At 51.6% G+C, this 24,197-nt stretch overlaps 2 protein-coding genes across 2 annotated transcripts in view; one reads left to right on the top strand and one right to left on the bottom strand.

Moving 5' to 3' along the window:
* TG (thyroglobulin) overlaps positions 1-24,197 on the bottom strand; it is a 251,456-nt gene that overhangs the window by 13,832 nt on the left and 213,427 nt on the right. Inside the window, exons 43-45 of the mRNA XM_012648052.1 lie at positions 23,310-23,474; positions 7,281-7,462; positions 4,395-4,502 (exon numbers count right to left, since the gene is read on the bottom strand). Coding sequence (XP_012503506.1) covers positions 4,395-4,502; positions 7,281-7,462; positions 23,310-23,474 — 455 coding nt within the window. The remainder of the gene's footprint in view (positions 1-4,394; positions 4,503-7,280; positions 7,463-23,309; positions 23,475-24,197) is intronic.
* Positions 16,895-24,197, top strand: part of SLA (Src-like-adaptor) — a 65,041-nt gene continuing 57,738 nt past the window's right edge. Inside the window, exon 1 of the mRNA XM_012648055.1 lies at positions 16,895-17,207. The gene's annotated coding sequence lies outside the window, so the exon portion shown is untranslated. The remainder of the gene's footprint in view (positions 17,208-24,197) is intronic.

Raw genomic sequence — 24,197 nt, 5'->3', positions numbered from 1 at the left:
TAGGGTTTCAGTTGCAGTGGGTGCAATGGAAAGAAAACTGGAGAAGGGGCAGGAGACAGGGTGTGGGCCAGGTTGCCGCCTATTCGCTCTGGGGCTGGGACATAATCATTTTGCCTCCCTGGGCTTTTGTTTCTTTATTTGTAAAATGAAGGAGAAAGATACCCTCATCACCCATATTCTGTGATTCTTTAAATCTGAATCTTAAAATAGAGCTTTCTTCTCACACTAGAAATTTTAGTTTGTCTGTCTCTCTCTCTCCGTTATGCCTATTCTTTCCTTGCGGAAGTTTGCCCTCAATTTCAGGGATGAAAATATCATCTGTAACCCAGGTGGGCAGTAAGAAAGCCACACTATTCCATGATCAGTTAACAATAGTCGGTAAGAAAGCACTGATTTATCGTGCTTTGTTCACTAGCTGTTGCCAGGAAAGCTGATATATGCCGACAGAAATGGAGGTACGAGACAGATGGCTGGAAATGTAACACACACATATATTTTAAGTACGTAGATTTGAGCCAGAAATAAAACGAGAGATGGGACAGCTCCAGGGCAGAGAAAGACAAAGACGTCTTTTGGGGACAAAAAGATAAACTTGCCAAAAATCAAACGAGTTTGTTTCTGTGAGTCATTCATTGATTCAACCATTTACTACAGGGATGGCAGCATATTGCGACCATGGCGGGGGGAGAAGATGCCTACACGGAGAGTTGTCAAGGATGCATCCTGAGGGCCAAGAATAGCAGAATACTCTTAGCACCTGGTGTTTGCCAGACCCTGTTCTAGATAAAAACTATTAATCTCGGCTCTGAGGTGCCAGGAGCCATTAAAGACTCAGAGGCACTTGTGAGGGGTGTGGACGAGGCTTTGTTTCACGGGAGGTTCCCGGGTCAGCGCAGTGGAGCCCTGTCTATGGGTCCCTGCAGGGACAGGAGGACGCCACCCGGTAACAGAGAAGCCTGTGGGTCCTCAGAGGAATAGGACTGAGAAACTGAGTCACCAAGGAGGTTATGTAACTTGTCTTAGGTCACTGAGCTGGTGAGAGTCAAGGGCATGTTTCTTAACAAAAGCAGCGAACGCCAGAGCGGACCCTGCCTCTGATCAGGGCGTCATGCTGCCTCCGTGGGAGTACCCACGTCTCCAGCATAAAACGTTTCAGTGACTCTGTGTGTCTTTCCTCCAAACATGATAGAACCCGAGAGCTAGAAGATGCCTTAAAGATGACAGAGCTCTGTGGATTTTCGTGCTTTCTAAACTGCACAACGTTGAAATGTCACTCACGCTCAGTCTGTGCTATGGGGAGAAACGGGATGGGGGCTCTCACCCCCATCTCGCTCTTCTCCTCACGGGGCGTGGGCTCCGGCTTCGACCTCTCCCGCCTCCCTGCTCTCATTTCACAGGCCAAAACCGAGCCCTGCGGAGGCTAAAAACTGGAGTAGAAAGGACTTGTTCCCTGCCTGTCACATGAGGTGGTGGGGCCAGCTTCTGCCCTTCAGCACAATTTCTGTCTGTGCCAGAGGGGTCACTGGGCTCTGAGGTGCCGAGAGCCGTTGAGGACTCGGGAGGCACTTGTGAGGGGCATGGACGAGGCTTTGTTTCACGGGAGGTTCCCGGGTCAGCGCAGTGGAGCCCTGTCTGTGGGTCCCTGCAGGGACAGGAGGACGCCACCCAGTAATAGAGAGGCCCACACTGGCCATGGAGACTGAGGTTGTGATTCCATTCTGTTCAAGGGTTGCTCTTCCGAGCACCATCCCAATCCCAGGCCCCAAACACAGGCCTGGGGCCTTATACTCAGGAGACTCCTTGGCAGGGCTCTGTTATTTTAAGCAAAGCGTGGTGCTATGGGTCAGATTGTGTCTTCCCAAAAAGATGCTGGAGTCCTACCCTCTGGACCTCAGCATGGGACCTTATTTGGAGGTAGGTTCTTTACAGAGGTAATCAAGTGGGAATGAGGTCATTCCGGTGGGACCTGATCCACTATGACTGGTGTCCTTATAAAAGGGGACATTCGGCCCCAGAGACAAACATGCATGAAGGGCACAATGTGGGGAAGCCCAGGAAGAAGGCTGCCATCTGTAAGCCAGGAGCTCCCGAGGCTCCCAGACGCTCGGAGCAAGGCCTGGAACACACCCTTCCCTAGTGCCTGCACAGGGAGCGTGGCCCTGCTGCCACCTAGACCTCAAACTTCTGTCCTCCAGAACTTGAGACAACGCATTTCTGTTGCTCTGAGCCATCCAGTTGTGTGGCACTTGCTCACAGCACCCTGTGAAACCAATCCGGGTAGGGCCCAAGCAATACAGATTCTGGCTGGAACCAGATGAAAGCTTTCATTTTGCTTTCCTTTGATTGCTTTTGCCCTCATGGAGATGTATTTCTTATTTTTGCCACTGTAAATTTTGGGGTCCAAAGATATATGCACATCAGTAAGGCTTTTAATGAACTGAACTTGCTACAGGACAATTACACCTTTCATTATAATCTCTGCCTTGAAAGAGAGGAAGGCAGAGAACCAGACAAAAGAACTAGTGCGTTGCCAGTGGATTCTTGAGAGTCCTGGCATTGGGAGATACCGCCAAGGCTGGTTCTACGCTGGGTCCCACGCTGGGCCTCCTTGGGTGTGGGTGGCCACAGACCACTGGGTTACCAGGGCACCTTTCATCTCCACCCAAACCACACGGCTCTCTGCATCGTTCTTTCCTACAGACCTTACCAGAACCCCGGCCTGACGTTCATTTTCCTTCTTACAACCTGAAGGCAGTTGCTTGAGTCTAGGAGGTGGATTAGGTTGAAGTTATAAATAGTTCTAAGCAGAGAGACCACACCTTCTAGTTGAAAGGGGGGTCCGGGGCTCAGAGCAGCTGAGTGGGTTGCTCCTCTGTAACTAAGCAGCTGCTTGTCCTCGATGGGATCGTGTGGAACTCCCTGAACCCCAGACTCTTTACAGTCTAAAGGTCTGTGTCCCTGTTGAGATAACTACTTCAACCCTGCCAACCCCACAAGGATTCAGGATGCTTTTGTGGAGTGCTATAAAAATGGAATCATCTATTTGGGGAAACCAGGTAAATAAAGGGTGCTTCAGGGAAATCTGAATGCCTTGAGGACAGTGTTAGTTTCCCATGGCTGCTGTAACAAATGACCACAAACTTGGTGGCATAAAACTATAGAAATTTATTCTCTTATAACACTAAGGCCACAAGTCCAAAATCAGTTTGAGCCAAAATCAAGGTGTCAGCAGGGACACACTCCTCCGGAGGCTCTGGGGGAACATCCATTCCTTGCTCTCCCAGCTCTCGTTGCTACTGGCATTGCTTGTCTTATGGCCACGCCACCCCAATCTCTGCCTCCGTGGTCACACTGCCTTCTCTCTTCTCTGTACAGCAAACCTCCCTCTGCCTCTGTCTTTTAAAGATACTTGTGATTACATTTAGGGCCCACTCAGGATAACCCAGGATAATTTCCCCATGGCAAGAGCCTTGACCTAGTCCACCTGCCCTACTCTTCTTCCTTATAAGGTAACATTGACAGGTTCCAGGGATTGGGACCGGATATCTCTGGGTGGCCATTACTCAGCCTACTCTGGGGACGTTGCTAATTATAGCGATAAATTATGTATGTTCGTAAGACTTCCCTTGATGCCTTGCAAAGCAACACAGGGTAAAACCCTGTTAAGAGCTGGATGATTTATGTCCCAGATACTGTTAATGCCGACCCTGAGAGGGAAGATTATGAGCCTCATTTTATAGATGAGGATATGGAGGATCAGAGAGGCAAAGGAGCCTGCCCAAGATAGCACAGCTGGAAGTGGTGGGGCTAGACCCTCACCTTGAAGGTGGTGTCCTTGCACCCTATCTCCCTGTGGCCCACAAAATACACCATGGATGTGGGTGATTAATGCCTTTGACCCCACATGGCAGGCCTTGCTTCCATTCTTACATGGAAGGAAATAGTAACACTCTTGCCTCTTTGGAGACAGGTTGCCCTGATGGTCTGCTACCTGTGGGTGCCTACTGGTGGGGGGGGGCATGAGGACCTCGCTACTTTCTTGCCCTTGGAGGAGTATAAAGTCTTCCCAAAGGTGCTTCAATGTGAAGAGGCGAATTTGATGTGGTTCAGTGGAGGAGTCACTGCCACATTAGAATAGGTTCCAGGGTTTCCCCACACGGTGAATGGCTCAGGACTGCGAGGTCATGAGACACAGAACAGGCGGCCTCACAGTCCTCCCTCCAAAGCCCTGGACATCCATGCACCCACTGCCCTCCTTGCTTTGCTCTCAGACTCTGTGGCTGAGATCGTGTTTCCCCATCACTTAGCCGCTCTGCCTCCTTTGTTCAGCTAACGGAGTTATGAAAAGCAAACCTTCTTCTTGTCTTCTTTTGAAAATCTTTTCCTTGCCTTACCTGCCACGGCCATAGCTTTTGGGAGCGTAGTACATGAAAACGTTTCCTCGGGCCCTCCTCGCCCAGACACTGGCCATGTCGATCACGGGGCAGGTGATGAAGTAGTCCCTAGCAAAAGGAGGACACAGGAGGAACATGGTTACACGTAGCTCTGTGGACAACTGTGCCTGGCAAGGGGGCCCCTCGGCCCCCACTGCCCAGCCCTGTAGAGAGCACCCTCCTCACACTCCCCAGCGATCCTCTCCACGTGGCTCCCCTGCTGCCTTGAAGGCAGAGCCGGGGCACAGCACATGGCCCCTCGGGTACGTGGCCATGATAGAAAACTGATGTCCATGGTGACGCATCTCAGGAGTCAACTTCATGTTAACCCATGGGATACACATCATCTTGGAACATCAATTTTACTTAAAGTTTGAGAGCAAAACATGTCATAGGAAAATAAATGCAATATACTGTGGAGAAGAGCACAAAATAATGGTGTATCTCAAAGAAGACAGAGCTCTCAAGCATAGTTCATGCATGTGACACCTTGAGACCAGTGGCTCTCAACAGGGGGTGATTTTGCCAAGCCCCCCTCTCTTCCATCCCCCAGGGAATGTTTGGCAATGTCTGGAGGCATCTTTGGTTGTCACAGCTGGGGTGGGACAACCTCTGCTGGTGTCTGGTGGGTAGGGGTAGGGGCCAGGGTGCTGCGAACATCCTCCAATGCACAGGCACCCCATGGTGAAGGAGGATTCAGCTCAAAGTATCAGAAGGAAGGAGGTTGCAGAACCCTGCCTTAGACTCCTGAAGTTTCATAGGTGCTCCTGCTTTGGGGGTAACATGAATGAATAAATTTCAGAAGCACCAGCTTACAGCTGGGGGGTCCCACACGTGGTGAGGCGCGGGCTGTGTGCTCAAAGAGGGAGCAGGCCACTGGTGTGAATCCGTCTGCGCTGCGGAGTAGAGGTGAGGTTCTCAGTAATTCTTTCACCTCCCTGAATCTCCATCTTCCCAGCTGAGAAGCGGGGCCAATGGTCCCTACCCTGCAGGGATGTTGCAGTGACCAAGTCTAACAACACCCACAGAAGGCCTTCAGCTAGGAGGGCCGCCCACCCTCCTTTTCTGGTCATTGAGAGGGAAACCTCTGGTGAGGTTGCAGGGCGACTCGAGTGCTTATAGATGAGGCTTCTCAGTGGGGCAGCCGTGGGAGTCGTGAAGGGCAGACGAAGGCAGCTGTGTTTCCTCTCGTGGTCCCCCTAAGGTGTGTGAGCTGCAGCACAGGGATGGGCTCAGACCTACGGCTGGCCAAGGGAGGGTCCCTTCCAGGGACACTGGAGGGCAGGAGGCCCTCGAGCCGAGACTGCAGTGACACCTCCCTTGGTTATGCCGCCCTCTCTCAGCCCTCAGCGCTCACCCCAGTGTGCAGGGCGTCCTCGCAGCCAGGCAAGGCAGAGTTGAACCAGAGCCTAGGTTCTCTGACCTCCAGCCCTGGGCTCTCTCCACGCATGATCTGGGCCAGTGCTGACTTGATTACAAGCCTCTCAGGGTCAGGGACTGGACATCCGTGAGTTCTGACGGTCCCGCCCAAGGCAAGGCCTCCAGAAATAGCATTTGCTGGGTGTCTGGTTTAAAGCGCAGCTCTCCACTAGAGGGAAAATTAAAGCCTTTCTGGTTCCCCAGATCCAAGTGGGTGGTACAAAGTTTTATTCTAAACTGATGACCTCAGGTTGGAAACCACAAACTCCCTGTGGAGGGAACAGCAGAGCAGTGGGTCTCTGACACCCTCCAGCCCATCCCTTACCCACAGAGTCAAGTTCAGCGAAGGCCATGATATTGGCTCTGTCCCCAGGGACAAAGAGCGAGAGGCAAGCAGGGGAGCTCGGACCCCCCAGAGGGAGAGAGAAAGGAAGGTACAGGATGCCGCAACCACCCCACACCCCACACCACATTCTTCCTGCAAAGGAAACCGAGGGCATGTCAGGGCCTGTGAGGGGGCTCAAAGGTGACCCAAGAGCCACGTCCCCACTTTGGTATCATCCCCAGGGGCCTCTGAAGAAAGAGAGAACCGGAACCCTGGTTATTTCTTTATTTCCATTCAAAAATCATTCCTTGTGCATCCAAGATAGTTCTTGGCCCCAGCAAGCTCACACTGGGGACACTGGGGACAGCAGGGCCTGTGCCATCTAGGGGTGGGGTCCCAGTAGGCTTCCCTGGAAAGGGACACTGGGGACAGCAGGGCCTGTGGGGTGAGGTCCCAGCAGCATGCTGGAGTGAGAGAAGCTTGAGCCACGAACCGGGTCTAGGCACATAACCAGTGCGCAAAAGAAACAGCTGCCCCGGAGAGAGGGCCTGGGTGGCCATCAGAGCCTGGGCCTGCGCCCGTTTGGGGTATAGCCTCAGGCACAAAACCTTCCCCGCCCAAGCCTTGCTTCCCAGAACTCCAGCCGCTCAGTAGAGTCAGCTGGGGGAGCTGACATGGTTCCTGTGTGTCAACTGCCCTTTAAATGCCCCCAGGAAGGTCTGACATGTGGCCAGGCTCTGGGGCACCGGGCTCGGTGAGCGTGAGGCCAGGTGTGTAGCAGGCTGTCCCCGAGCATTTGCTGAGCGGTGGCTTCATCTCGCGGAGCATGGACAGGCACCTCTGGCAGGTCCTGTCTCTGCCCTCCGATGGCTCCCTAAGAGTCAGAGGCTCCCTTCATCTCTCCCTCTGGCCTGGGGTTCCCTGGCAGCAGGGTCCACCCCCACATCCCCCAGGGCTGCCCCTTGGCGGGAAGTCACCCCATGCTGTGGACTGGATGAATGACGCAGAGGGAACCGCAAACACAGAGCAGCACGCCCTCATTTCTCTTTCATGACCTGAACATCAACTGAATCAGCTCCAGACAGAGCAGTGGCTTGGCTTACCGGGTGGCGTTCTCCAGGGCCTGGGAGAAGGTGGCGTAGTCGTCTGTGGAGTGCTCGAGGGAGTAATACCACGTGGCAGCGGCCCGGACGCTGGCATCGGCGTCCTCGCCTCCCAGGGAATTTTGCAGCGCCTGGTAAAAGGCTGCTTTGCTGCTGGTCCGGCCTTGACTTTCCTCAAATTGCTAAAAAAGCGGACATGGAATTCCTCAGTTAGATTCTGAAAGACCAAGTCAGTGTCCCTCAAGACCTTGTTCTAGAATTTTCTCTCTGGGAAGCAGCAGCACATGGCATTAAGAGCATAGGTGCTGGAGCCAGACTGTTTGAGTTTGAATCCCAGCTCTGCCTCCTAGCTGTGTGACCTTAAACAAATGGCCGTGCCCTTCTGTGCTTTGCTTCCCCAGCTGAAAACGGGAGCGCCTTCCACACAGGGTTACAGGAAGTGCCTCAAATGGTGCCTGGTGCTTAACAAGTGCTCGGTCAATGTTAGCCATTGTCATAACCTGAGGACAGGTCACACACCTGTGTCTCGCTGGGTTTACCTGGGCTGCTCTCTCAGCAGGCTCACGAGTAACTGTGGTCTGATGCTGTTAGGGGAGCTACATTCAGTTTCATTCACTGACTCTGCCGTCCATCACCTGACACTTTCTGCACACTTTTCTCTGGGTAAACGTACTCTTCGTCCAGGGCCAACCACATGCTCTGCAAAAACAGCTGGGAACACACCGATCAAGCTCCCTATCTCGTGGGGCTCACCTTCTGCTGGGCAGAGATGGAAAATAAGCAGACAAGGGTACAGTTCATCAGGGAAAAGGTGCTACGAAGAAAAATGAGGCAGGATATGAGGGCTCGAGAATGCCAGGGTGAGGGGCTACTTCATGTAGGACGGCCAGGGAGGGCGTGCGGCTCTCTGCGGGGGGCATGTCCAGATGGGAGCAATGCTCCCCTTTTCTCTTTCCTTCCTTCCCGCCCCATCTTCCTCCCTTCCCTTTTCTTCCCTCTCTCTCTCTTTCCTCCCTCTGCTCCTCCTCCCTCCCTCCAGTCCTCCCTTGCCCTGGCTTTGCTGCTGTCTGCGCTGTGGGGCTCTGGGCCAGATCGTTCCTTCCCCCAGGAAGACCAGGGGCAGCGGCACGTCAGGGATGAAGCTCCGGGTGTGAGGCCCGGGCTCCTCGGCCCTTGCGCAGCCCTGCGATACGTGTTTACGTAATTCTAGGATCTCATGTAAACGGTGAAACGTGCTTATCAGCACACCCTGGCATGTTTAAATTGCTTCTCTAAACATTTCCAAGCACACAGAGCCTGTGATTAGGATTCAAGGAGTGGGTACGATCGTGAGCAGCCCCTCCTGGGTGAGGACATTCTTGCCTCTCAGCCCGGCTTCATGATGAGAGACCAGACCGAGTCAGTGGAATCGCTGATCAAAGGCACGTCCACCGGCAGCTATGTGCCGGCTTCAGAGGAGGTTCAGCAGCTGAGCCGGGAGAGTATGCAAAGGGGGCTTCCTTTTAATCCTATCTGTAACATGTTATTTCTTGGAAAAAAGCCCGGAGTAAATATGACAGCATATTAATATCTGTTAAATCTGAATAGTCAATACACGAGTTTTCATATCAATGACTTTTAAATGTTTCTGAGCATCATCAAAGACCTCGATCACGTAAGAAAGTTATTTTATTCATACAGACACACACAGACACGCACACTCACACACCTGAAATAACAGTCAGAAATAACATTCACACTCCTAACTCTTACCACATACGATGCCTCTGACAATTTCCATTCTATTCCATTCTAGTCCAATCCAGTGTATTCAAAAAATGCTTACTGTAATCTGTTGTCTTGACCTCGCAACCTACCAACAGTGTGGGGGAAAACAGCATTACATTATTCTCTGTCCTTTTCTGACTGCAATATTTTATTACAAAAATGATTTTAATACCCATTGTCACACCTCATATTATTTCCAAACTTTGTGCTAACAATTTCACATGTGCGTTTCACTGAAGCATGAAAATAACCACGTGCGTTGAGCATCACGTTATTATTGCATTTGACAAACCATAGTTCTGAGGCTGAGAGAATCTACCTAGCTGGCTTGGGGTGACACAAACAGGAAGCACGAGCCAGGGTTTAGCCCCAGGTCCTACTGCTGGTGAGACTCAGGTCTTTTCCCCCTGGCTGTGACTTAACCAGGACCCCACATCAGAGGTGTGACACTGGGGAGTCAGCACATGGCAGGATGGAAAGTCTGCCTAGGGGGTGCTTTGTCCAGAGCTATGAAAAGAGCCTTACGTTGGAGTCAAAATTTAGAGTTCAAGTGTCAACTGCCAACTTTTGGGGGTCCTTGGAAAAAATATTTTATCTCTCTCTGAGCCTTACATCTTCAAAATGGGTTGATCATATTGAGACGGGTCCTGTTTTTACTCCTGTGAGGATTAAGGGAACAAAGCAGCCACCTGAAAGTGTTCCACGGCAAGTCGTGGCTGGCCTTTTGTGGATGTGGGCTGAGAGGAACCAGCAAGTCTCAGTGCATGGAGCAAGGGCCCAGAGCCAGCAACACAAGTTTGCATCCTATTTCTTGCATTTTCCAGCTGTGTGACTTTGGGCAAGCCACTTAACCTCTCTGATCCTCACAGGCAAAATGGACTTAAGTAAAATCTACTTCACAGTGTTGTCTTGAAGAAATAATGTTTTGAAGCACCTAGCTCAAAGTCTGACATATAGCACTTAATAAAAGTTACCTATTTTTATTAATAATGGGCTTCATTGACTTCAGTTAGAAAACTGAAGAATGAACACAAAGCCCCAAACCACTTTATTAAAGGAGGAAAACATTTAAAAATGTGATGTGTGTCTATCTTCATGGAAGAAAGCTTCCTCTTACTTTTAATTCTATCCTCATTTCTTCATATGAATTTTTGAAAAACTGTGCAGACAATATAGTAGCCCAGTTGTTCTGTAACGATGCCACAGCCTGTTTGCTCACCCTGCTCCATGGCCGAGGGGACTGGGTGACAAGTGAGGGCAGAGTGACAGGCGGAAGTCCAGGGCCGCTCACTGCTCAGAGGGTTACATAATAATAAGGGGATTCATAACATCCCTGCCCAAGATACTGGGTGGGTCTAAAGCCCTGGGAGGGGGCTCAGTTCTGCGGGCCCGGAGGGTACAAGCACAAGGGTGACGGCAGCACTGAAGTGGCTTCTCCCCAGGCTGCTTTGCCACGTGGGAGGCACAACCTGCCTTCAAGCCCTGACATGAGGGAGCCACAGCTGGGCTTGGGCAACAGGACCTCTGAGTGCCGGCACCAGCTCTGCTGACAATCACTGTGCAAACTCAGGGAAGTGGCTGTCCCTCTCTGGGCACCATTTCCTAATGCATAACATATGAGGGGGCCATAGTGAAGCCTCCAGCCAAGGCACCAGCCCCTCCTGGGCTCCAGAGCAGTAGGACTGAGTTAATAAGGTGCATCCTCCCTGCGCAAGGCTGCTTGCTGGAGCTTAGATGAGAGCACTGAGCTACGGGGATAGTGTTGACTGGCTCATGATCTGAAGCCACCAGCCAAGGGAGCAGCCAGGATCGGAGTGGGCACCATGCACCGACCACCCATCGTGCGTCAGATGTGCAGGTCTAGCGTGAAGTCCAAGGAAGCGCACTTTACCAAGTTCTCTCGGGTCATGCTGGTGCTGTTGTTCTGGGGACTTCGCCACCAGTAACGAGGTGCCAGAACATCCAGGATTGCTCAGGGGTCACCTCCTCCAGGAAGCAGGACAGGTAATGGCTAAGGAGGCAGGCCCTGGCATCAAACCACCTGGGACCCAAGCCCAGTTTTACCCTTGCAGTCTGCAACCCTGAGTAAATCACTTACTATCTCTCCGTAGTTTCCTTATTTACACAGGTGGATGATGGAAAATGCCTATTGCATAGTATTACCATCAGATTCCAGTGAAACATGCAGTAAAGCATTTAGCACAGTACTCGGCATGTCGTCGATAAATGTGTGATTATTAGTAGCCTGTCCCAGGCGCGGCCCCTGGTGCTGTTGCTGCCAATTTATTTGCCTGCTGCTCCAGAACCAGCCCACAGCGAAGGCCAGGGTCGTGGCAGCAGCCCCGGGGGCAGCGCAGTGCCAGACACTTCACAGTAAATATGTGCGTCGTGAACAAGCAGAGGCGGCACTGGCCTTTGTGGAGGTAAGACAGGCAGAGGCTGAAAGCAGGATTCTAAAGTCAGGCCTCTTGGGTTCAAATCTCAGGGTTGGAAAGATCTGGTCTTGGATGCTAACTTTACCACTGCTCAGCTGTGCGAACTCAGGCAAGTTACCTAATCTCTCTGTGCCTTGTTTCCTTGTCTGTAAAAAGGGCACAAAACAATATTACCCTTCATAAAACTGACGTGAGGTCAAATGAGATAAAACGCATAAAGGGCTTAGCGCCATGTCTGCTGTTATTGCTGCTAGATATTTGTAGACTCAGCCTTGAGGCCAGTTCGGACAGGCCAGGGAGAGCCCGTGTCTTAGAGAAAGAGGCCTGAGCAGCACCGTCCCCATCGAGGGTGAGGCCAAGCACTTGGAACCCTCTTGCAAATCGCTGCTAGAGAATGACTGACCCCACCTCAAGGATGGAGCCTCCTTCATGGGTTCTTCATGGTTCTGGGGAGACTTCTTCCACGATGAGGTAGCTTGGAAGAGCATTAGGACACCAAGCCCAGGGTACTGCGAAAGGAAGTGTCTCTACGAGCTTCGCAGCTAGGAAGCTCAAGGGAGGGGCCCAGTTTATGCTTCCATGAGACTGAGATTAGAGTTCCACCTCTTGAGGGGACCTGAGCCACTCACTGGGTGTGGCCTTGCCAACCAGTCAGTATTTTAGAGCCGGCCAGAGCGTGGGTCCAAGCACCACGGGGGCACCAGGGAGTATGGAGGGGCACATTCCCAGCAAGACTTGGGACTCACATCTCTTCATTCTTGGCAAGAACCAGGGCGCAGATGTGGTTGCCAGTTTAATTAGAGAGTCAGCAGGAGGGGGCCGGGGCCACCATGTGCCTGTGACGAGGCTGCCACAAGCTGTAATTATAGGCAAGATCTGCCTCAGACAGAGGATCTGTCACTGGCAGGACCTCCGCGAAGGGGCTACCACGAATGGTGAGCCCTCGGTGTGTGTGTAAAGAGCCCTCCGTTAACACATCCTCATGAGAAGTTGGAGCACCTCAGAGTCTCTGAGAGACACTCGCTGTCAGCCTGGATGCCTGCGGCCGAGTGGCCTGAGCATGGAACTTGGCGTTCGAGAGACCCAGGTTCGGTTCTGGCCCTGGTCTGTGGCCGCAGGTGATCCATCTCCACAGCACATTTGTTCAGTGAATGTGCCCATCTGTGCCTCCACGTCAGGCCAGTGCATGGGGTCGACGTTAGAATGAAATGAATTAATGATTATAAAGCGGCTGACACGAGGGAGACAGACTCTAGCTAGTAAATTATTAAAAATCAAATCGATAAGGCAGGTGAGAAATGTCCTTGTGCTCACGCCCGGTGGTGTCTGAGCGATGTGATGGAAAACTCTTGGTTGCCCTTCAAGTCACTGCTCGTTCAACAACTATCCACCAAGCGCCTGTGTGTGCCAGGAGCAGCTCTAGGCACTTGGGACACATCAGTGAACAAAACAGGCTGTTTTCTGCCCGCAGGGGCCTTCCAGCCAACGGCACAGGCTGCCGACACACAGCACACCTATGCCATGTGGCCTGTCCAGGGGTGGTCAGTACTCAGGGAGGAGGGAGACCAGTGCACGGAGCAGGGAAGGGGAAGGGGCGCTTGCCGGGTTGTCGGAGTGGGCGGCACGCAGGAGAGTTGGGCCCAGGTTGGAGGGGGCGAGGGTCAGACCTGTGGGCAGCTGGGTGAGGAGGGCAGCAGTATGGTCAGTGGAGTTGGCAAGGCAGACGAGCAGGGGTGAGGCCAGAGGGAATGGGGAGCCGAGTGGCTGGGGGGGCCTCACCCCAATTTTTGCTTTGGGTGGGGCCCAGGAGAGGGCTCCTCCACTGTGGTTTGCGGGTGCAACCTGCCAGGCACGCGGGGCACAGAGCAGGCCAGATATCCTTGAACTGGCCCCAGCTCTGCAGGGCCCCAGTAAAGGGTTAACTGGCCCCTGGACACTTTTCCCCGAGCTCCATCTCCTACCACCCTGATCCCGGGACGCTGCTGCAAACCCCAATGTCATCCTCAGGGCTCTCTGCCGGCCACGTTGCCCTCTACTTGTCACGGAAATGGCCCATCCGAAAACCCTTCCTCCTCTTGGACCAAGACACCCTCCTCCCCTCAGACGCTGAGGCTTCACTGCCCAGCACTCTGAGGACCCTTGCTGTGCAAACTGCGCCTGGGTCCTTCGGACCTTCAATATGCATCTCTCTGTGACACCCATGCTCACCTAGAGCTGAGTTGCTGGCCTGGCGCTCCCAGCCCAAGCGGGCACTCAATGAGCATGTCCACATGGTGGTCTCCATCTGTCCACCTTCCTTCGCTCGTCGCCCTACGGCCATCTGGCTTCTCTGCCCCATCCAGTGACCCCACGCAAGGTCACTGATGGTCTCGACCCCCCCATTTTTCTCCCCCAGTCGACTCTGCCTCAGGCTGAGTTCTGGACCCTACTCTTGAACTCGAGGCCCCAGCTGCCATTCCTGCCCCCTTCTCCTCCCCTTCTGTCCAGGCATGCTCAGGGGTGGGGCCATCTCCTCTCCTTGCTTGGACAATGGCCTGCAAGCGAACGGCTCCTGCACATCCAAATGTCTCCCATAGCCTGGAAATCTCTCAGGCCCCTCAAACTCAACATACGCACAGTTTAATGTCGTCATCTATGTGTTCTTCTTCATCTCTAGAACATTCTTCCCTTTCTCTTTTCCTATCTTCAATGACTAAGATGAGCCCCCAGTCCCCTGATCAAAGAGCAGGTGCTTCCTGATTCCTCCTGCATCCCATCCCCCACATTCTGCCGTAGCCTTTCCTGATGATTCTCCTGCTGAGTGAGACTGAGCCCATCCTCCTGTCCACCATTGCTGCTGTCCTGGCTCACTCCCCATAACCCCCTACCCATCCTGGGGTGGGAGCAGGGTGCTGCTCTGGGGGGTGGGGAGTGGAAGGATTTCTTTGTACACAAGTCTGTGATCAGTTTGTGTACATTGGTCACTCTTTAAGTTTTGCAAAGTGATTTGAGAAGGAGCAGACCCAGAGTACAATCCCCAAAGGAAAAACAGGAAGCCTCAGAGTTCATCTGATTCTTGCAAGACTGGAGGAGTGAATGAATGAATGAATGCTCCCCAGAATTCTCTGGAGCTCTGGGGTAGATGGAGACATAAACATCCCTTTGTTCATTTGAGGGACATGAATTGAAGACCAACCTACCGTTGGCCAAGACCTGAGCATTCGAAATACACGCGACACAAGTCTTGCCCTGGCACAGAGCCTGGTAAAGTCAGAGAGGCCAGCTCGGGAGTGAGCAGAGTGCTCCATGACAGCGGCTGGCTGTTCACGTCCAGTGGGAAGAGGGTGGGTTTGGGATGCTTCCCCTGTTCCCCGATCAGCCTCCCTTCCCCCAACTCCACTGAAAGCCCCCTACGTTAAGGCCCCCCATGACCTACACCCCACGATCCCAGGCCAAAGACCTTGCTATTTGCCCTCATCTCATTTGATTCTGTGACATTGACACTTGACCTCTGCTTCTTTTTGGAGATGCTTTCTTTTCTTGGCTTTTCAGACAACACATTTTCCTAATTTTCTTCCAAATTTGTATCTACAGCCATGACCTCTCTCCTACACTCCCAACTCATATACCCAACTACCAATCCAAGATATGTCCCAAATCTGATCATTTCTCACCGTCACCATGTCTAGGACCCTAATTTAAGTTACTAGCTTGCTCCCTCGGTTTCTGCAACAGAGTGCAATCTAGTCTCTACTTCTTCTGTTACTTCTCCTTACTTTTCCATGTAGCTACCAGAATGCTCTTTTCAGACAAGGTAAATTGGCCAGGTGCCATGGCTCATGCCTGTAATCCCAGCATTTTGGAAGGCTGAAGCAGGAGGATCACTTGAGCCCAGGAGTTTGAGACCAGCCTGGGCAATATAGCAAGATCCCATCTCCACAAAAAAATTAAAAAATTAGGTGGGCATGTTGGTGCATGCCTGTAGTCCCAGCTATTCAGGAGGCTGAGGCTAGAGGATCCTTTGAGCACAGGAGTTCAAGGCTGCAGTAAGCTATGATTGCACCACTACACTCCAGCATGGGCAACAAACAAGATCCTGTCTCTAAAAAAGTATTAAAATATAAGAAAGGTGAATCAATATAATCACTTCCTAGCTTGAAACATTCCAATAGTTGCCCACTTAAGGAGAATGGAGTCACTTTTCTGCTGGCCTACAAGATCCCATCTGACTGCTGCCCTCCACACATCGGTGTCCTCTCCTCCCACGCCCTCCCGTCCCCTGGGTTTCCTGGCACGCTGGCCTTCCCGTGTCCCCCAGACAGCCAAGGCCAACCTTGCCTCAGGGCTTTTGCATCAGCTCTTCTCTTCAATGTCCCCAGAGCAGGGTCCTTCTCATCACTCAGGTCTATCCAAAAGTCACCTCCTCAAAAAGCCTTTTCTCATCTGTCACTTCCTCTACAATGACCCTGTTTCAATGTTCTTCACAGCACTTTTCAGATCTGAAATTATTTACGTACACATCATGGTCTGTGTCCTCTCACGAGAATATAAACTCTGCAAGTCGGGGGCTTTATTTGTTTTGGTTACAACTTTTCCCTCTAGAGCCTAGAAGAGCGTCCAGCACATAGCAGCCTCTTAACAAATTGACGCTGGGGACACATGTGAATTGACACACAGGTGACTCCCGACTGTGCCGCTCGCCGTGGTGTTAAGGGACAGGGGCTGACTTCATCAGGCACGGCTGGCTCAGTGCTGAGGGCTCATGATATTTTTAGGGACCCTCAAAAGTCTTTTCTTTTAATGTCTTTTAAAATCAGAAGAAATAAATACATAATAACAAACATATAATAATGAATCCAGCCTGGTTTGCACTCATCATCATATTAACACTTATACAGTCATGAAATATAATTTTTAGGATTTGACACGTAAGCGTTGGCTGTGAGGCCTGGGTCACCGCACTGGTGTGAGGCTCTACAGGGTGCCAGGGCTCCCCGGGTGTTGGGACCTGTCTCCTTCGCTCAGGAGTCCTCCTATGACACCACAGCAGACAGGCAGGGGGTTCCCACTGTGTCCATTTGAAGGCTGAAGAAACTGCAATTCAGATAGGTAGGCAACTTGCCTAAATTGCGTGGCTAAAGCCAGGAATTGAGACACATTTTTCTGAATCCAGGTCCCCATTAGGCCCTGGGTCCAGCACCTAACACCCCGCCCCCGAGTGCTGGGGATTTGGTGCAACAGCGCCTCTTTTCAGGAAAGCTCTTGCACACGCTGGGGACTCCTGCGTGCTCCTCTTACTATAATCTGTCACCAAAGGCTAGATATTCCTGTGCTGGGGCCAGTGCCAGCGCCTCGGGCTGCCAGGTGCTGCTTTCCCACTCCCAAACGGGCTGCCCTGCCCCCACCACTCCCCACAGGCCCCCACTCCACCTGCTCCTGGCCAAGCTCAGGGGCACGGCAGCGCGCTCTGCTTCGGATTTTTCCTGCCTTCCTTGGAGATGCTTGTGCTTGGAGGGGAAGGCAGAACATTGTATCTTGGAACAAATCTGCTTTTGATCATGCAAATGAATGCCCCGTTAATGTAGGCAGACTGTCAATTTCACCAGTTAGGAGGAGAGAGAGAAAAGGGGGGACAATTCCCCACCACAGCGACTGATGAAGAATTTCAACAGAAAGCTGCTACTTCAGAAAATAAGATCATTCACGGCGAATGGAGAACATCTCAGGCAGCCCTGAAGCTCCACCGGTAGGTTGCTAACTTTCCTGTGTGTCATTAGGATTCCTTGAGTGGGCCATAGTTGGCCTGGGGTGGTAAGTGGGTGAGCCCCTACCCCCCCACCCTCTTTGGTCTGATGGAATTTGGTGGGTCTCTGCTGAGCTGATGGGTGGGTCCAGGGGGCTGAACTTGGGGCAAGGAGGCTCCTGTCCCTCCTGAGACTTCCCCGGGAAGCTGGAATGCGTGTGTTTGTGGAGTGGGCTCCGGGTGGTACTTATGAAAGGCTGGCATGAGGACACGTGTGTGTGTGTGTGTGTGTGTGTGTGTGTGTGTGTGCATCTGGTACGACTGGGACAACTAGTCTCAGGTCAGGCGAGGTGATTCAGTGACGGCACGTAATCTTTGTATTCCTGCTTTCCGTGCAGAATTCTCTGGACAAGGGCCAATAGTTTTGGACACTCAAAAGCAAAATTAAAGAATTAAATGAAAAAACTAACCGTCATGGAGGCAAAACTATTTTCCAGACATTGGTAAATATCTGAATCCTCTGAGCATCTTTATGAGGATATTTACTAATATAATCTCCCCATTTTGCAGTTAGGGAAACTGAGGCTCAGGCTCTGGGGAACTTGAATGGTCCTGATTACAAGCCAAGGACACCCAGGACACTCTCCTCGCTCTGCTGACAGACGGCTGAGGGAGCAGGGTCCTGGTCAGTTCCTTGGCCATTATGGCACCCCAGCTGGCCCTGTTGCTACTGCTCCCCACCCCCACCCCTGAGGTCCTGGAATAGATGTGTATCTGTCCATATTGTGTGTATCAAATTGCAGTTCAGTTGTTTGCCTTGTTCACTTTCTGTTTCCGTAGCTGACTGTGAGCCCCCTTGAGGGGAGGAAGTTAATTTGTATTTATCTCCCAAACACCTGGCTCAGAATCTGGCACATAGTAAGTGACTTCGTAAATGTTGTATAACTGAACAAACAGGTCTCAGTGTTAGAAAGAACATGCTTGACACCCTGTTTGGTGGATGGGGTGATTTTCTGCAGCTGGTACGTCCTGCTTCTCAGCCCCAGATGGGTCTGGGCAAGTATGAAAGGACAGAGGACTGAGGAGAAGGAGTTGCTGGGAACGAGACCCTGGGGAATGTGCCATCCTCGGGTCCCCCTCAGCTAATGGTGGCTGGACTCAGGTGCCATGGAGCCTTCCAGTGGGGAATGGAAAAATGCACAAACTCAACTCTAAATGCAGGTGACCAGCAGGCTGAGTCAGGGCAGGCAATTTGAGGGCACCCGGGAGCAGCATGGTTTGAAGTTCGGGGGAGCTTCCATGCTGTTGGGAGTGTGGGAGCACAGCTGGTAGCTCAGGTGCCTCCTGGGTGTGCACAGCACCCTACTGCAGTCCTGTGTGGGGCGGGACTGCTCTGGATTCCTCTGGGTGATGCCGTGTCTGGTTGGGGTAGAGGTGGTGCCAGTGCATTTACCATCCCTGTTCTGGAGTCTAGTGCAGAGGGGTCATGGATAGAGCACCCCGTTTGGGGCCAGAGTGGAGACTTGGCTTTGCAGATGGCCAGGTGGCTGACCTTGGGACAATCATTAAACCTCTCTAAGCCTCTCTTCCTCAGCAAATGATGTTAAATACTGGTTCACAGCTCCCTACCTCACAGCCTTACAGTTGAGACAAAGTAAGAATGTGGGTGGGATTGCAAAGCGTTTTGCACATAGCAGACCTCATTCTAGCTGAGTTCACACACATCTTAGTAGAAGGCTCTTGGAGGAAGGCCTGGCTTTTCCCAGAGTGCTGTAAAGCAAAAATGATGCCTTTGGAGGTAGATAGACCTGGCTTTGAATTCTAGCTTCTCTCTGAACTAGTTTCCCATTTGAAAAATAGTGGTAATAATCCTTGCCTTGTAGAGTAGTTGTGAGCATGAATTATTTCACTGAAGATGCCTGGGTTAAGGCTCAGCACATAGTCAGTTCTTCATAGTTTCATTCATTCAACCTAATGAATGTTTATTGTGCACCTACCGTGTGCAGTGTGTCTGGCAGAACCACACACACTTCTAGGCACCAGAAATACAGCCGTTTCAAACATTCTAGTCGGGAAAGAAAGACAAGAGACAAATAAATATATCAATGTCAGGAAGTATGAGTGCTGGGGTGGGCATGGGATGAGGGGAGGGAGAATGCCAGGGATGTGGCTTCCCTTCCAATCAGAGTGGCAAAACAAGTTCTCTCCGACGAGCAGACTCTGAAGGAAGTGAGACAGTGAGTTACCTGGGGAAGAACATTCTAGAAGAGGGAACAGAAAATACCAAGACTTAAAGTGGGAGTGTGCTCAGCATATTTGAGAAACTTCAAAGGGACTAACCAATAAGGCTGATGCACAGTGACCCAGGTGAGAGGCAGGAGGTGGGGTCAGAGAGCTGGCAGGGGCCACATCAAACAGGGCTCTGGAAGCCACTGGAAAGACTGTGGCTTTTCCTCTGCATGAGAGGAGGCCAGGGGGTGAGGGCTGGGAGTGGAAGAGTGATGCGCTCTGACTTACACTGCAAAGGGGCTGCTCTGGCTGCTGTGGGTCTCGCAGATTCTAAGGTCAAAGGCAGATGCAGAGAGATGGTGGGGGCTACGGCAAGATCCTGGAGGAAGAGGATGGCTGGATCAGGCTGAATGTGGAAGAGGTGGGAGAGGGGGTTAGATTCTGGATGCATTTTGAAGGTAAAGCCGCTTGGACTTGCTGATAGAATGCTGGAGGGATAAGAGGGAGCAGCACCAAGAATGGCTCCTGGTGTTGAGCCTGAGTTGCAGAGGTGACAAAGACTACGGGAGAGCATGCTGGCTCAGGTGCGGGACAGAGTTGGGATCGGAGGCCCACTGTGGATGTGGACATGATAGGGTGGGAACTTAGGAGACATCTCAGGGAAGATGTCAAATGGACCATTGGCTAAACCAGTCCAGAGTTCAAGGGACAAGTCCAGGCAGGAGGTACACATTTAGGAGATGTCAGCATGAAATGGCACGGAAAGCCTCAGACTGGCTTCTAGTCCCACAGTCCTCCACACCAGCCAGCACCCGGATGAGCTCCCGGCAGGACACAGGCTCACAAAAACCGCTCAGTGGCTGCACTAACTCATGTTTCCGAGAAAACGAATGAAGAAGTGAAGCAAAGAAAGGAACGGTCTAACCAACGAATAAATGTGCTGCCGAAACACTGCCCCGTGGGTGGGGTTCTGGGTAGCAGCCATGGAACCGGGCTGGGAACTGCTCTGCTGTGCCCTCAGGGGGGACTGTCTTTCCCTGGGTCCCTGGCTCGAGTGTGTGCTTTCCCAGCCTGGCCTGGTTTGGGCAGTGAGCCTCCTGTTGGTGGGCCCATCTCTCTTTGCAAGTGGACAATGGAAACTTCTCCTTAAAAACCTTAGAAAGAAACTCATTGATAGAGAGAAACTCAAATGCATCCTTGAGTAGGGATCCTAGTCCTCTAGGTCCGAGCTCCTGGCTGCAGTGGCTGAGAAATTCAGGACTGAGTCAGGAAACTCCCAAAGACATCACGAAGGCAGTGCTGAACCAGGGAAGTCCAAGGCAGCTACGTGCCCTGGCCACCCTCTCACACTGGGCTGGCAGAATCAGACAGTGTAAGCCTAGGCTGCCCTCTGGACCACCACAGCCCTGGATCTGCCAGTGAGAACCCCGCCCCTAGCCCCCCTGACAGATGGCATTTCCACTGTGGCGAGAGGGGCTTGGGAACAGCCAGCAGGGCCTCCTCCCTCCCCACCCTCACTGGCCCTGTGTAGGGTGATTCCCAAGGCTCCTGGGAATATAAAAATAGACCTTTCTGTCTTTCAAAAGTCAGAGATGGCTGGGATAAGTTTTCAGCACATGGTCCAAAGAAGCAGAGCTGTGAGGACATGGTATCTTCTGCACAAAGAGTGCACGTCCTCCCCCGCAGGACAATGTTGAACAAGGAGCTGCCCAAAAGGGCCTGGGGCCAATGGCCAGCTCACTCCCATCTTGCCCATGCTTCAGAGAACCATCTCCAGAGTGGAGTGTGTTTAGGGGCAGCAAGAGGATACTAATATTAGGACTTGTGTTTCTTTCTCATGTTTTAACATATTGTGCTTGTATAAATGTTTTATATACACAGCCTATTAGTGCAGCAATACACATGTATATAATTTATACTTAAATGATTATGCTTGCTATCTGTAAACCGTTGAGGTGCTTGACCAAAAACAACTTGAAGACCCCTGCTTTAGAGAAGAAAACCCTGGGGCTAGTGGAGGAGGGGCATCTTTTCAGCACTCCCTGAATCGTGGTCTGGTCCAAGAACAAAGTTGCAGCCCCGTGGGGTAAGGGCTGTGCTGTGTACTGGTGCTCGGCACAAGGCCAGCTGGATCAGGTGCAGAAGGTGTTTCTCCATGGTCGTGAGTCAACCAGATGGAAGCTGAGAGTGAGTGAGCTCTACTCTAGGCCACCCCCTGCAACACACACACAAACTTACACTCACACGCACGGCCCCAGAGAGGACCCTCTGCCACTGCCCACATGCTACCTCGCCTTCCAGATGGGAACTTCTAGAAAACAACCTCATATTTGGGCCACTCCAGCCCTGCTTCTGCCTCTCTCTCTCCTCACTATATACATACGTACACACACACACACACACACACACACATACACACACTACATATATATATATATACACACGCATACACACAAATATACATATATGATATGTAACATATTATATATGTATATATAGCATGAGCAGTAATTAATTCATATTATTCTTTCTCACATCCCCACACCTCCTGAGGTAGCCGATGTTAATTCCTTGTTGTGTATCTTCCCACGCCATTATCCTTTCACACAGAAACACATAAAAACAAACACCTTTTTATATACAGATTGTTTTTAAAAATATAAATGCTATCTTAATTTCACATTCCTCGACATCTTTTTTTTCATTTATCAACATATCGCAGGCGTCCCTCAAGCCAATAGAGATATATCTAGTTCATTCTTTTTAACATCTGCATGATGCTTAATAGTTTGTGTGTAGCTTAATTTAGTCAACCATTTCTCTGTTAATGGACATTTGAGTTGCTTCCAATTTTTTGCCACAATAACGAATGCTGTGATAAATACCCTTGTACATATGTCATGTAAAGCTAGAGTTTTTATTGCTGTAAGATGGAGCCTCTAAGGTGAGATATATCACCCAAAGGAAATAGAATAATGCAAAGAAATGCAGGATCCTGTTTGGTTGCATTAATGATTTGTTTTTTGAAATTCCAGTCATACTGTCTTATATTCAAAAGAGCCAACAGAGAGCCGTGTTGGTATCTGCAGGGACAGTGCATTTCTCCCACATCCAGAGTTGTCCTTTCCCTGTGTGACATGCACATGGGGACCCCACCCCAGATGTGACTACCTAATGGGCTTTGACCAAGAGCTGCTTGTCCAGTGGGTGGGGGTAGGAGAGTGTGCTCAGCCTCTTGCAGGCTTAGCCTCATCCTGGCGCATGACTCCTGGTCAGAGCAGGAACTGTGTGTTCAGGCAGATAAAAGACCTCACAGCTCACTCCCGCTTTGCTGCGCCTCCAGCAAGCTGCACAAAGCTATGTGTGTGCCAGGTGCATTGTAGGAGTTTTCCCGGGTAAGAAACCAACTCAGAAGGCCGGTGTTTGGGTTTCCCTTTCAGGGTTAGAAAAGGGCAACTTTCTCACAAGAGACCCCTCATCCACCTGCCTCTTCACCTCGGTTCTCAGCCGGACAAGCACGCTTTGTGACTCAGGGGTGTCAACGGCCCAGAACCTGGGTGTTCCGCCTTGGAGCCCTGAAGCTGCAGAGCCCCTGGGTCAGCTCCTGCTCACGGATTCCACAGTGATTCATTCACAGCTGTCATTTGTGAATCTATCTGTGTTCCTCATTACCCTGCAAGGGTCTTCTGATTTCTGAACTCCCCCTGCCCCCATTGCCTGTTCCCAAACTCATACAGCCTTTGCACATAGTAGCTTTTCACCAATTGTTTTGTAAACAAGCAAGTCAGTCAGTGACTCTGGACCAAGTCAGACAGGGCAGTGCAGACTCCCCAGGGGATGCCCCCCCCACGGCCTTCTGCGGCCGTCCCCACTCACCTTCACTGCCTTCGCTCTGTTGATGAGTCCGTCGTCCTTAGAGCTCCCGATGAGCAGATCGACCTTCGCCCGTGATCTCTGCAGTGCTCTGGCTGGAGCCTCTCGGAGGTACTGGCCATCGACCACGGGACCCCAGTAGTGGAAAGGGCCACTCACGGCCAGGAGCTGCATCAGAGGAAAAAATGGTACTGGGATAACCAGCAGCATCGCTTTGATTAATCATGTCTTAACCACAGTGAATGCCAGTGCTCTTGTCCATGTGGGGCTCTTGGGCAACAAGAGTAAAATGACCAGAATGACAGGCAGGAAGACACCATGCAGCAGTGCCAGGGGCTGCAAGGCAAAGCTCACACGCAGTGATGGTGGCCCCAGGGGAGCACCCCAGAGCCTCCCTGCCGAGGTAACCACAGATCCACAGGGAGGAAGGGGTATGCCTGAGCCTGCAGGTGAGTGGGCAAGGCAGGGGGAGACAGTGCTAGAAGAAAAGGTGTTGGCTCTGACAGGTGAAGTTCATCAGCTTCAGTTATGATCGAATTAGCCCAAATTTCTGGGAGCTGAAGATAAGACCCACTCAAGGCTGTGAGTCCCAAACTCATTGCTGAGGGATGGAGCCATCATTTGAGATGAAAACACTTATTCCTGCTAGTGTCCCCTTCATTAATGTCAGGGCCAGCCAGAGACTTGGGCCTTGAGCAGGCTTTTTGTAGCTAGAAAGGGAGCACACAGCTATCCTGTCTAAGGGAGTGACATGGCCCCAGTCCATTGCCCGTTTATGAAGCCAGGTGGCATGGAGCAGTCCCCTTAACCTGTGCTACTTAATTTTATCCTACTCTGTAAGGTCTGCGTCACTATGTCCATGTTACAGATAAGAAACCCGAGTTGCAGAGA

The sequence above is a fragment of the Propithecus coquereli genome, unplaced genomic scaffold (assembly GCF_000956105.1).
Source record: "Propithecus coquereli isolate 6110/MARCELLA unplaced genomic scaffold, Pcoq_1.0 Scaffold28, whole genome shotgun sequence".
Classification (NCBI taxonomy): domain Eukaryota; kingdom Metazoa; phylum Chordata; class Mammalia; order Primates; family Indriidae; genus Propithecus; species Propithecus coquereli.
The sequence above is the reverse complement of the archived record's forward strand: the minus strand, read 5'-3'. Positions and strand labels throughout refer to the sequence as shown.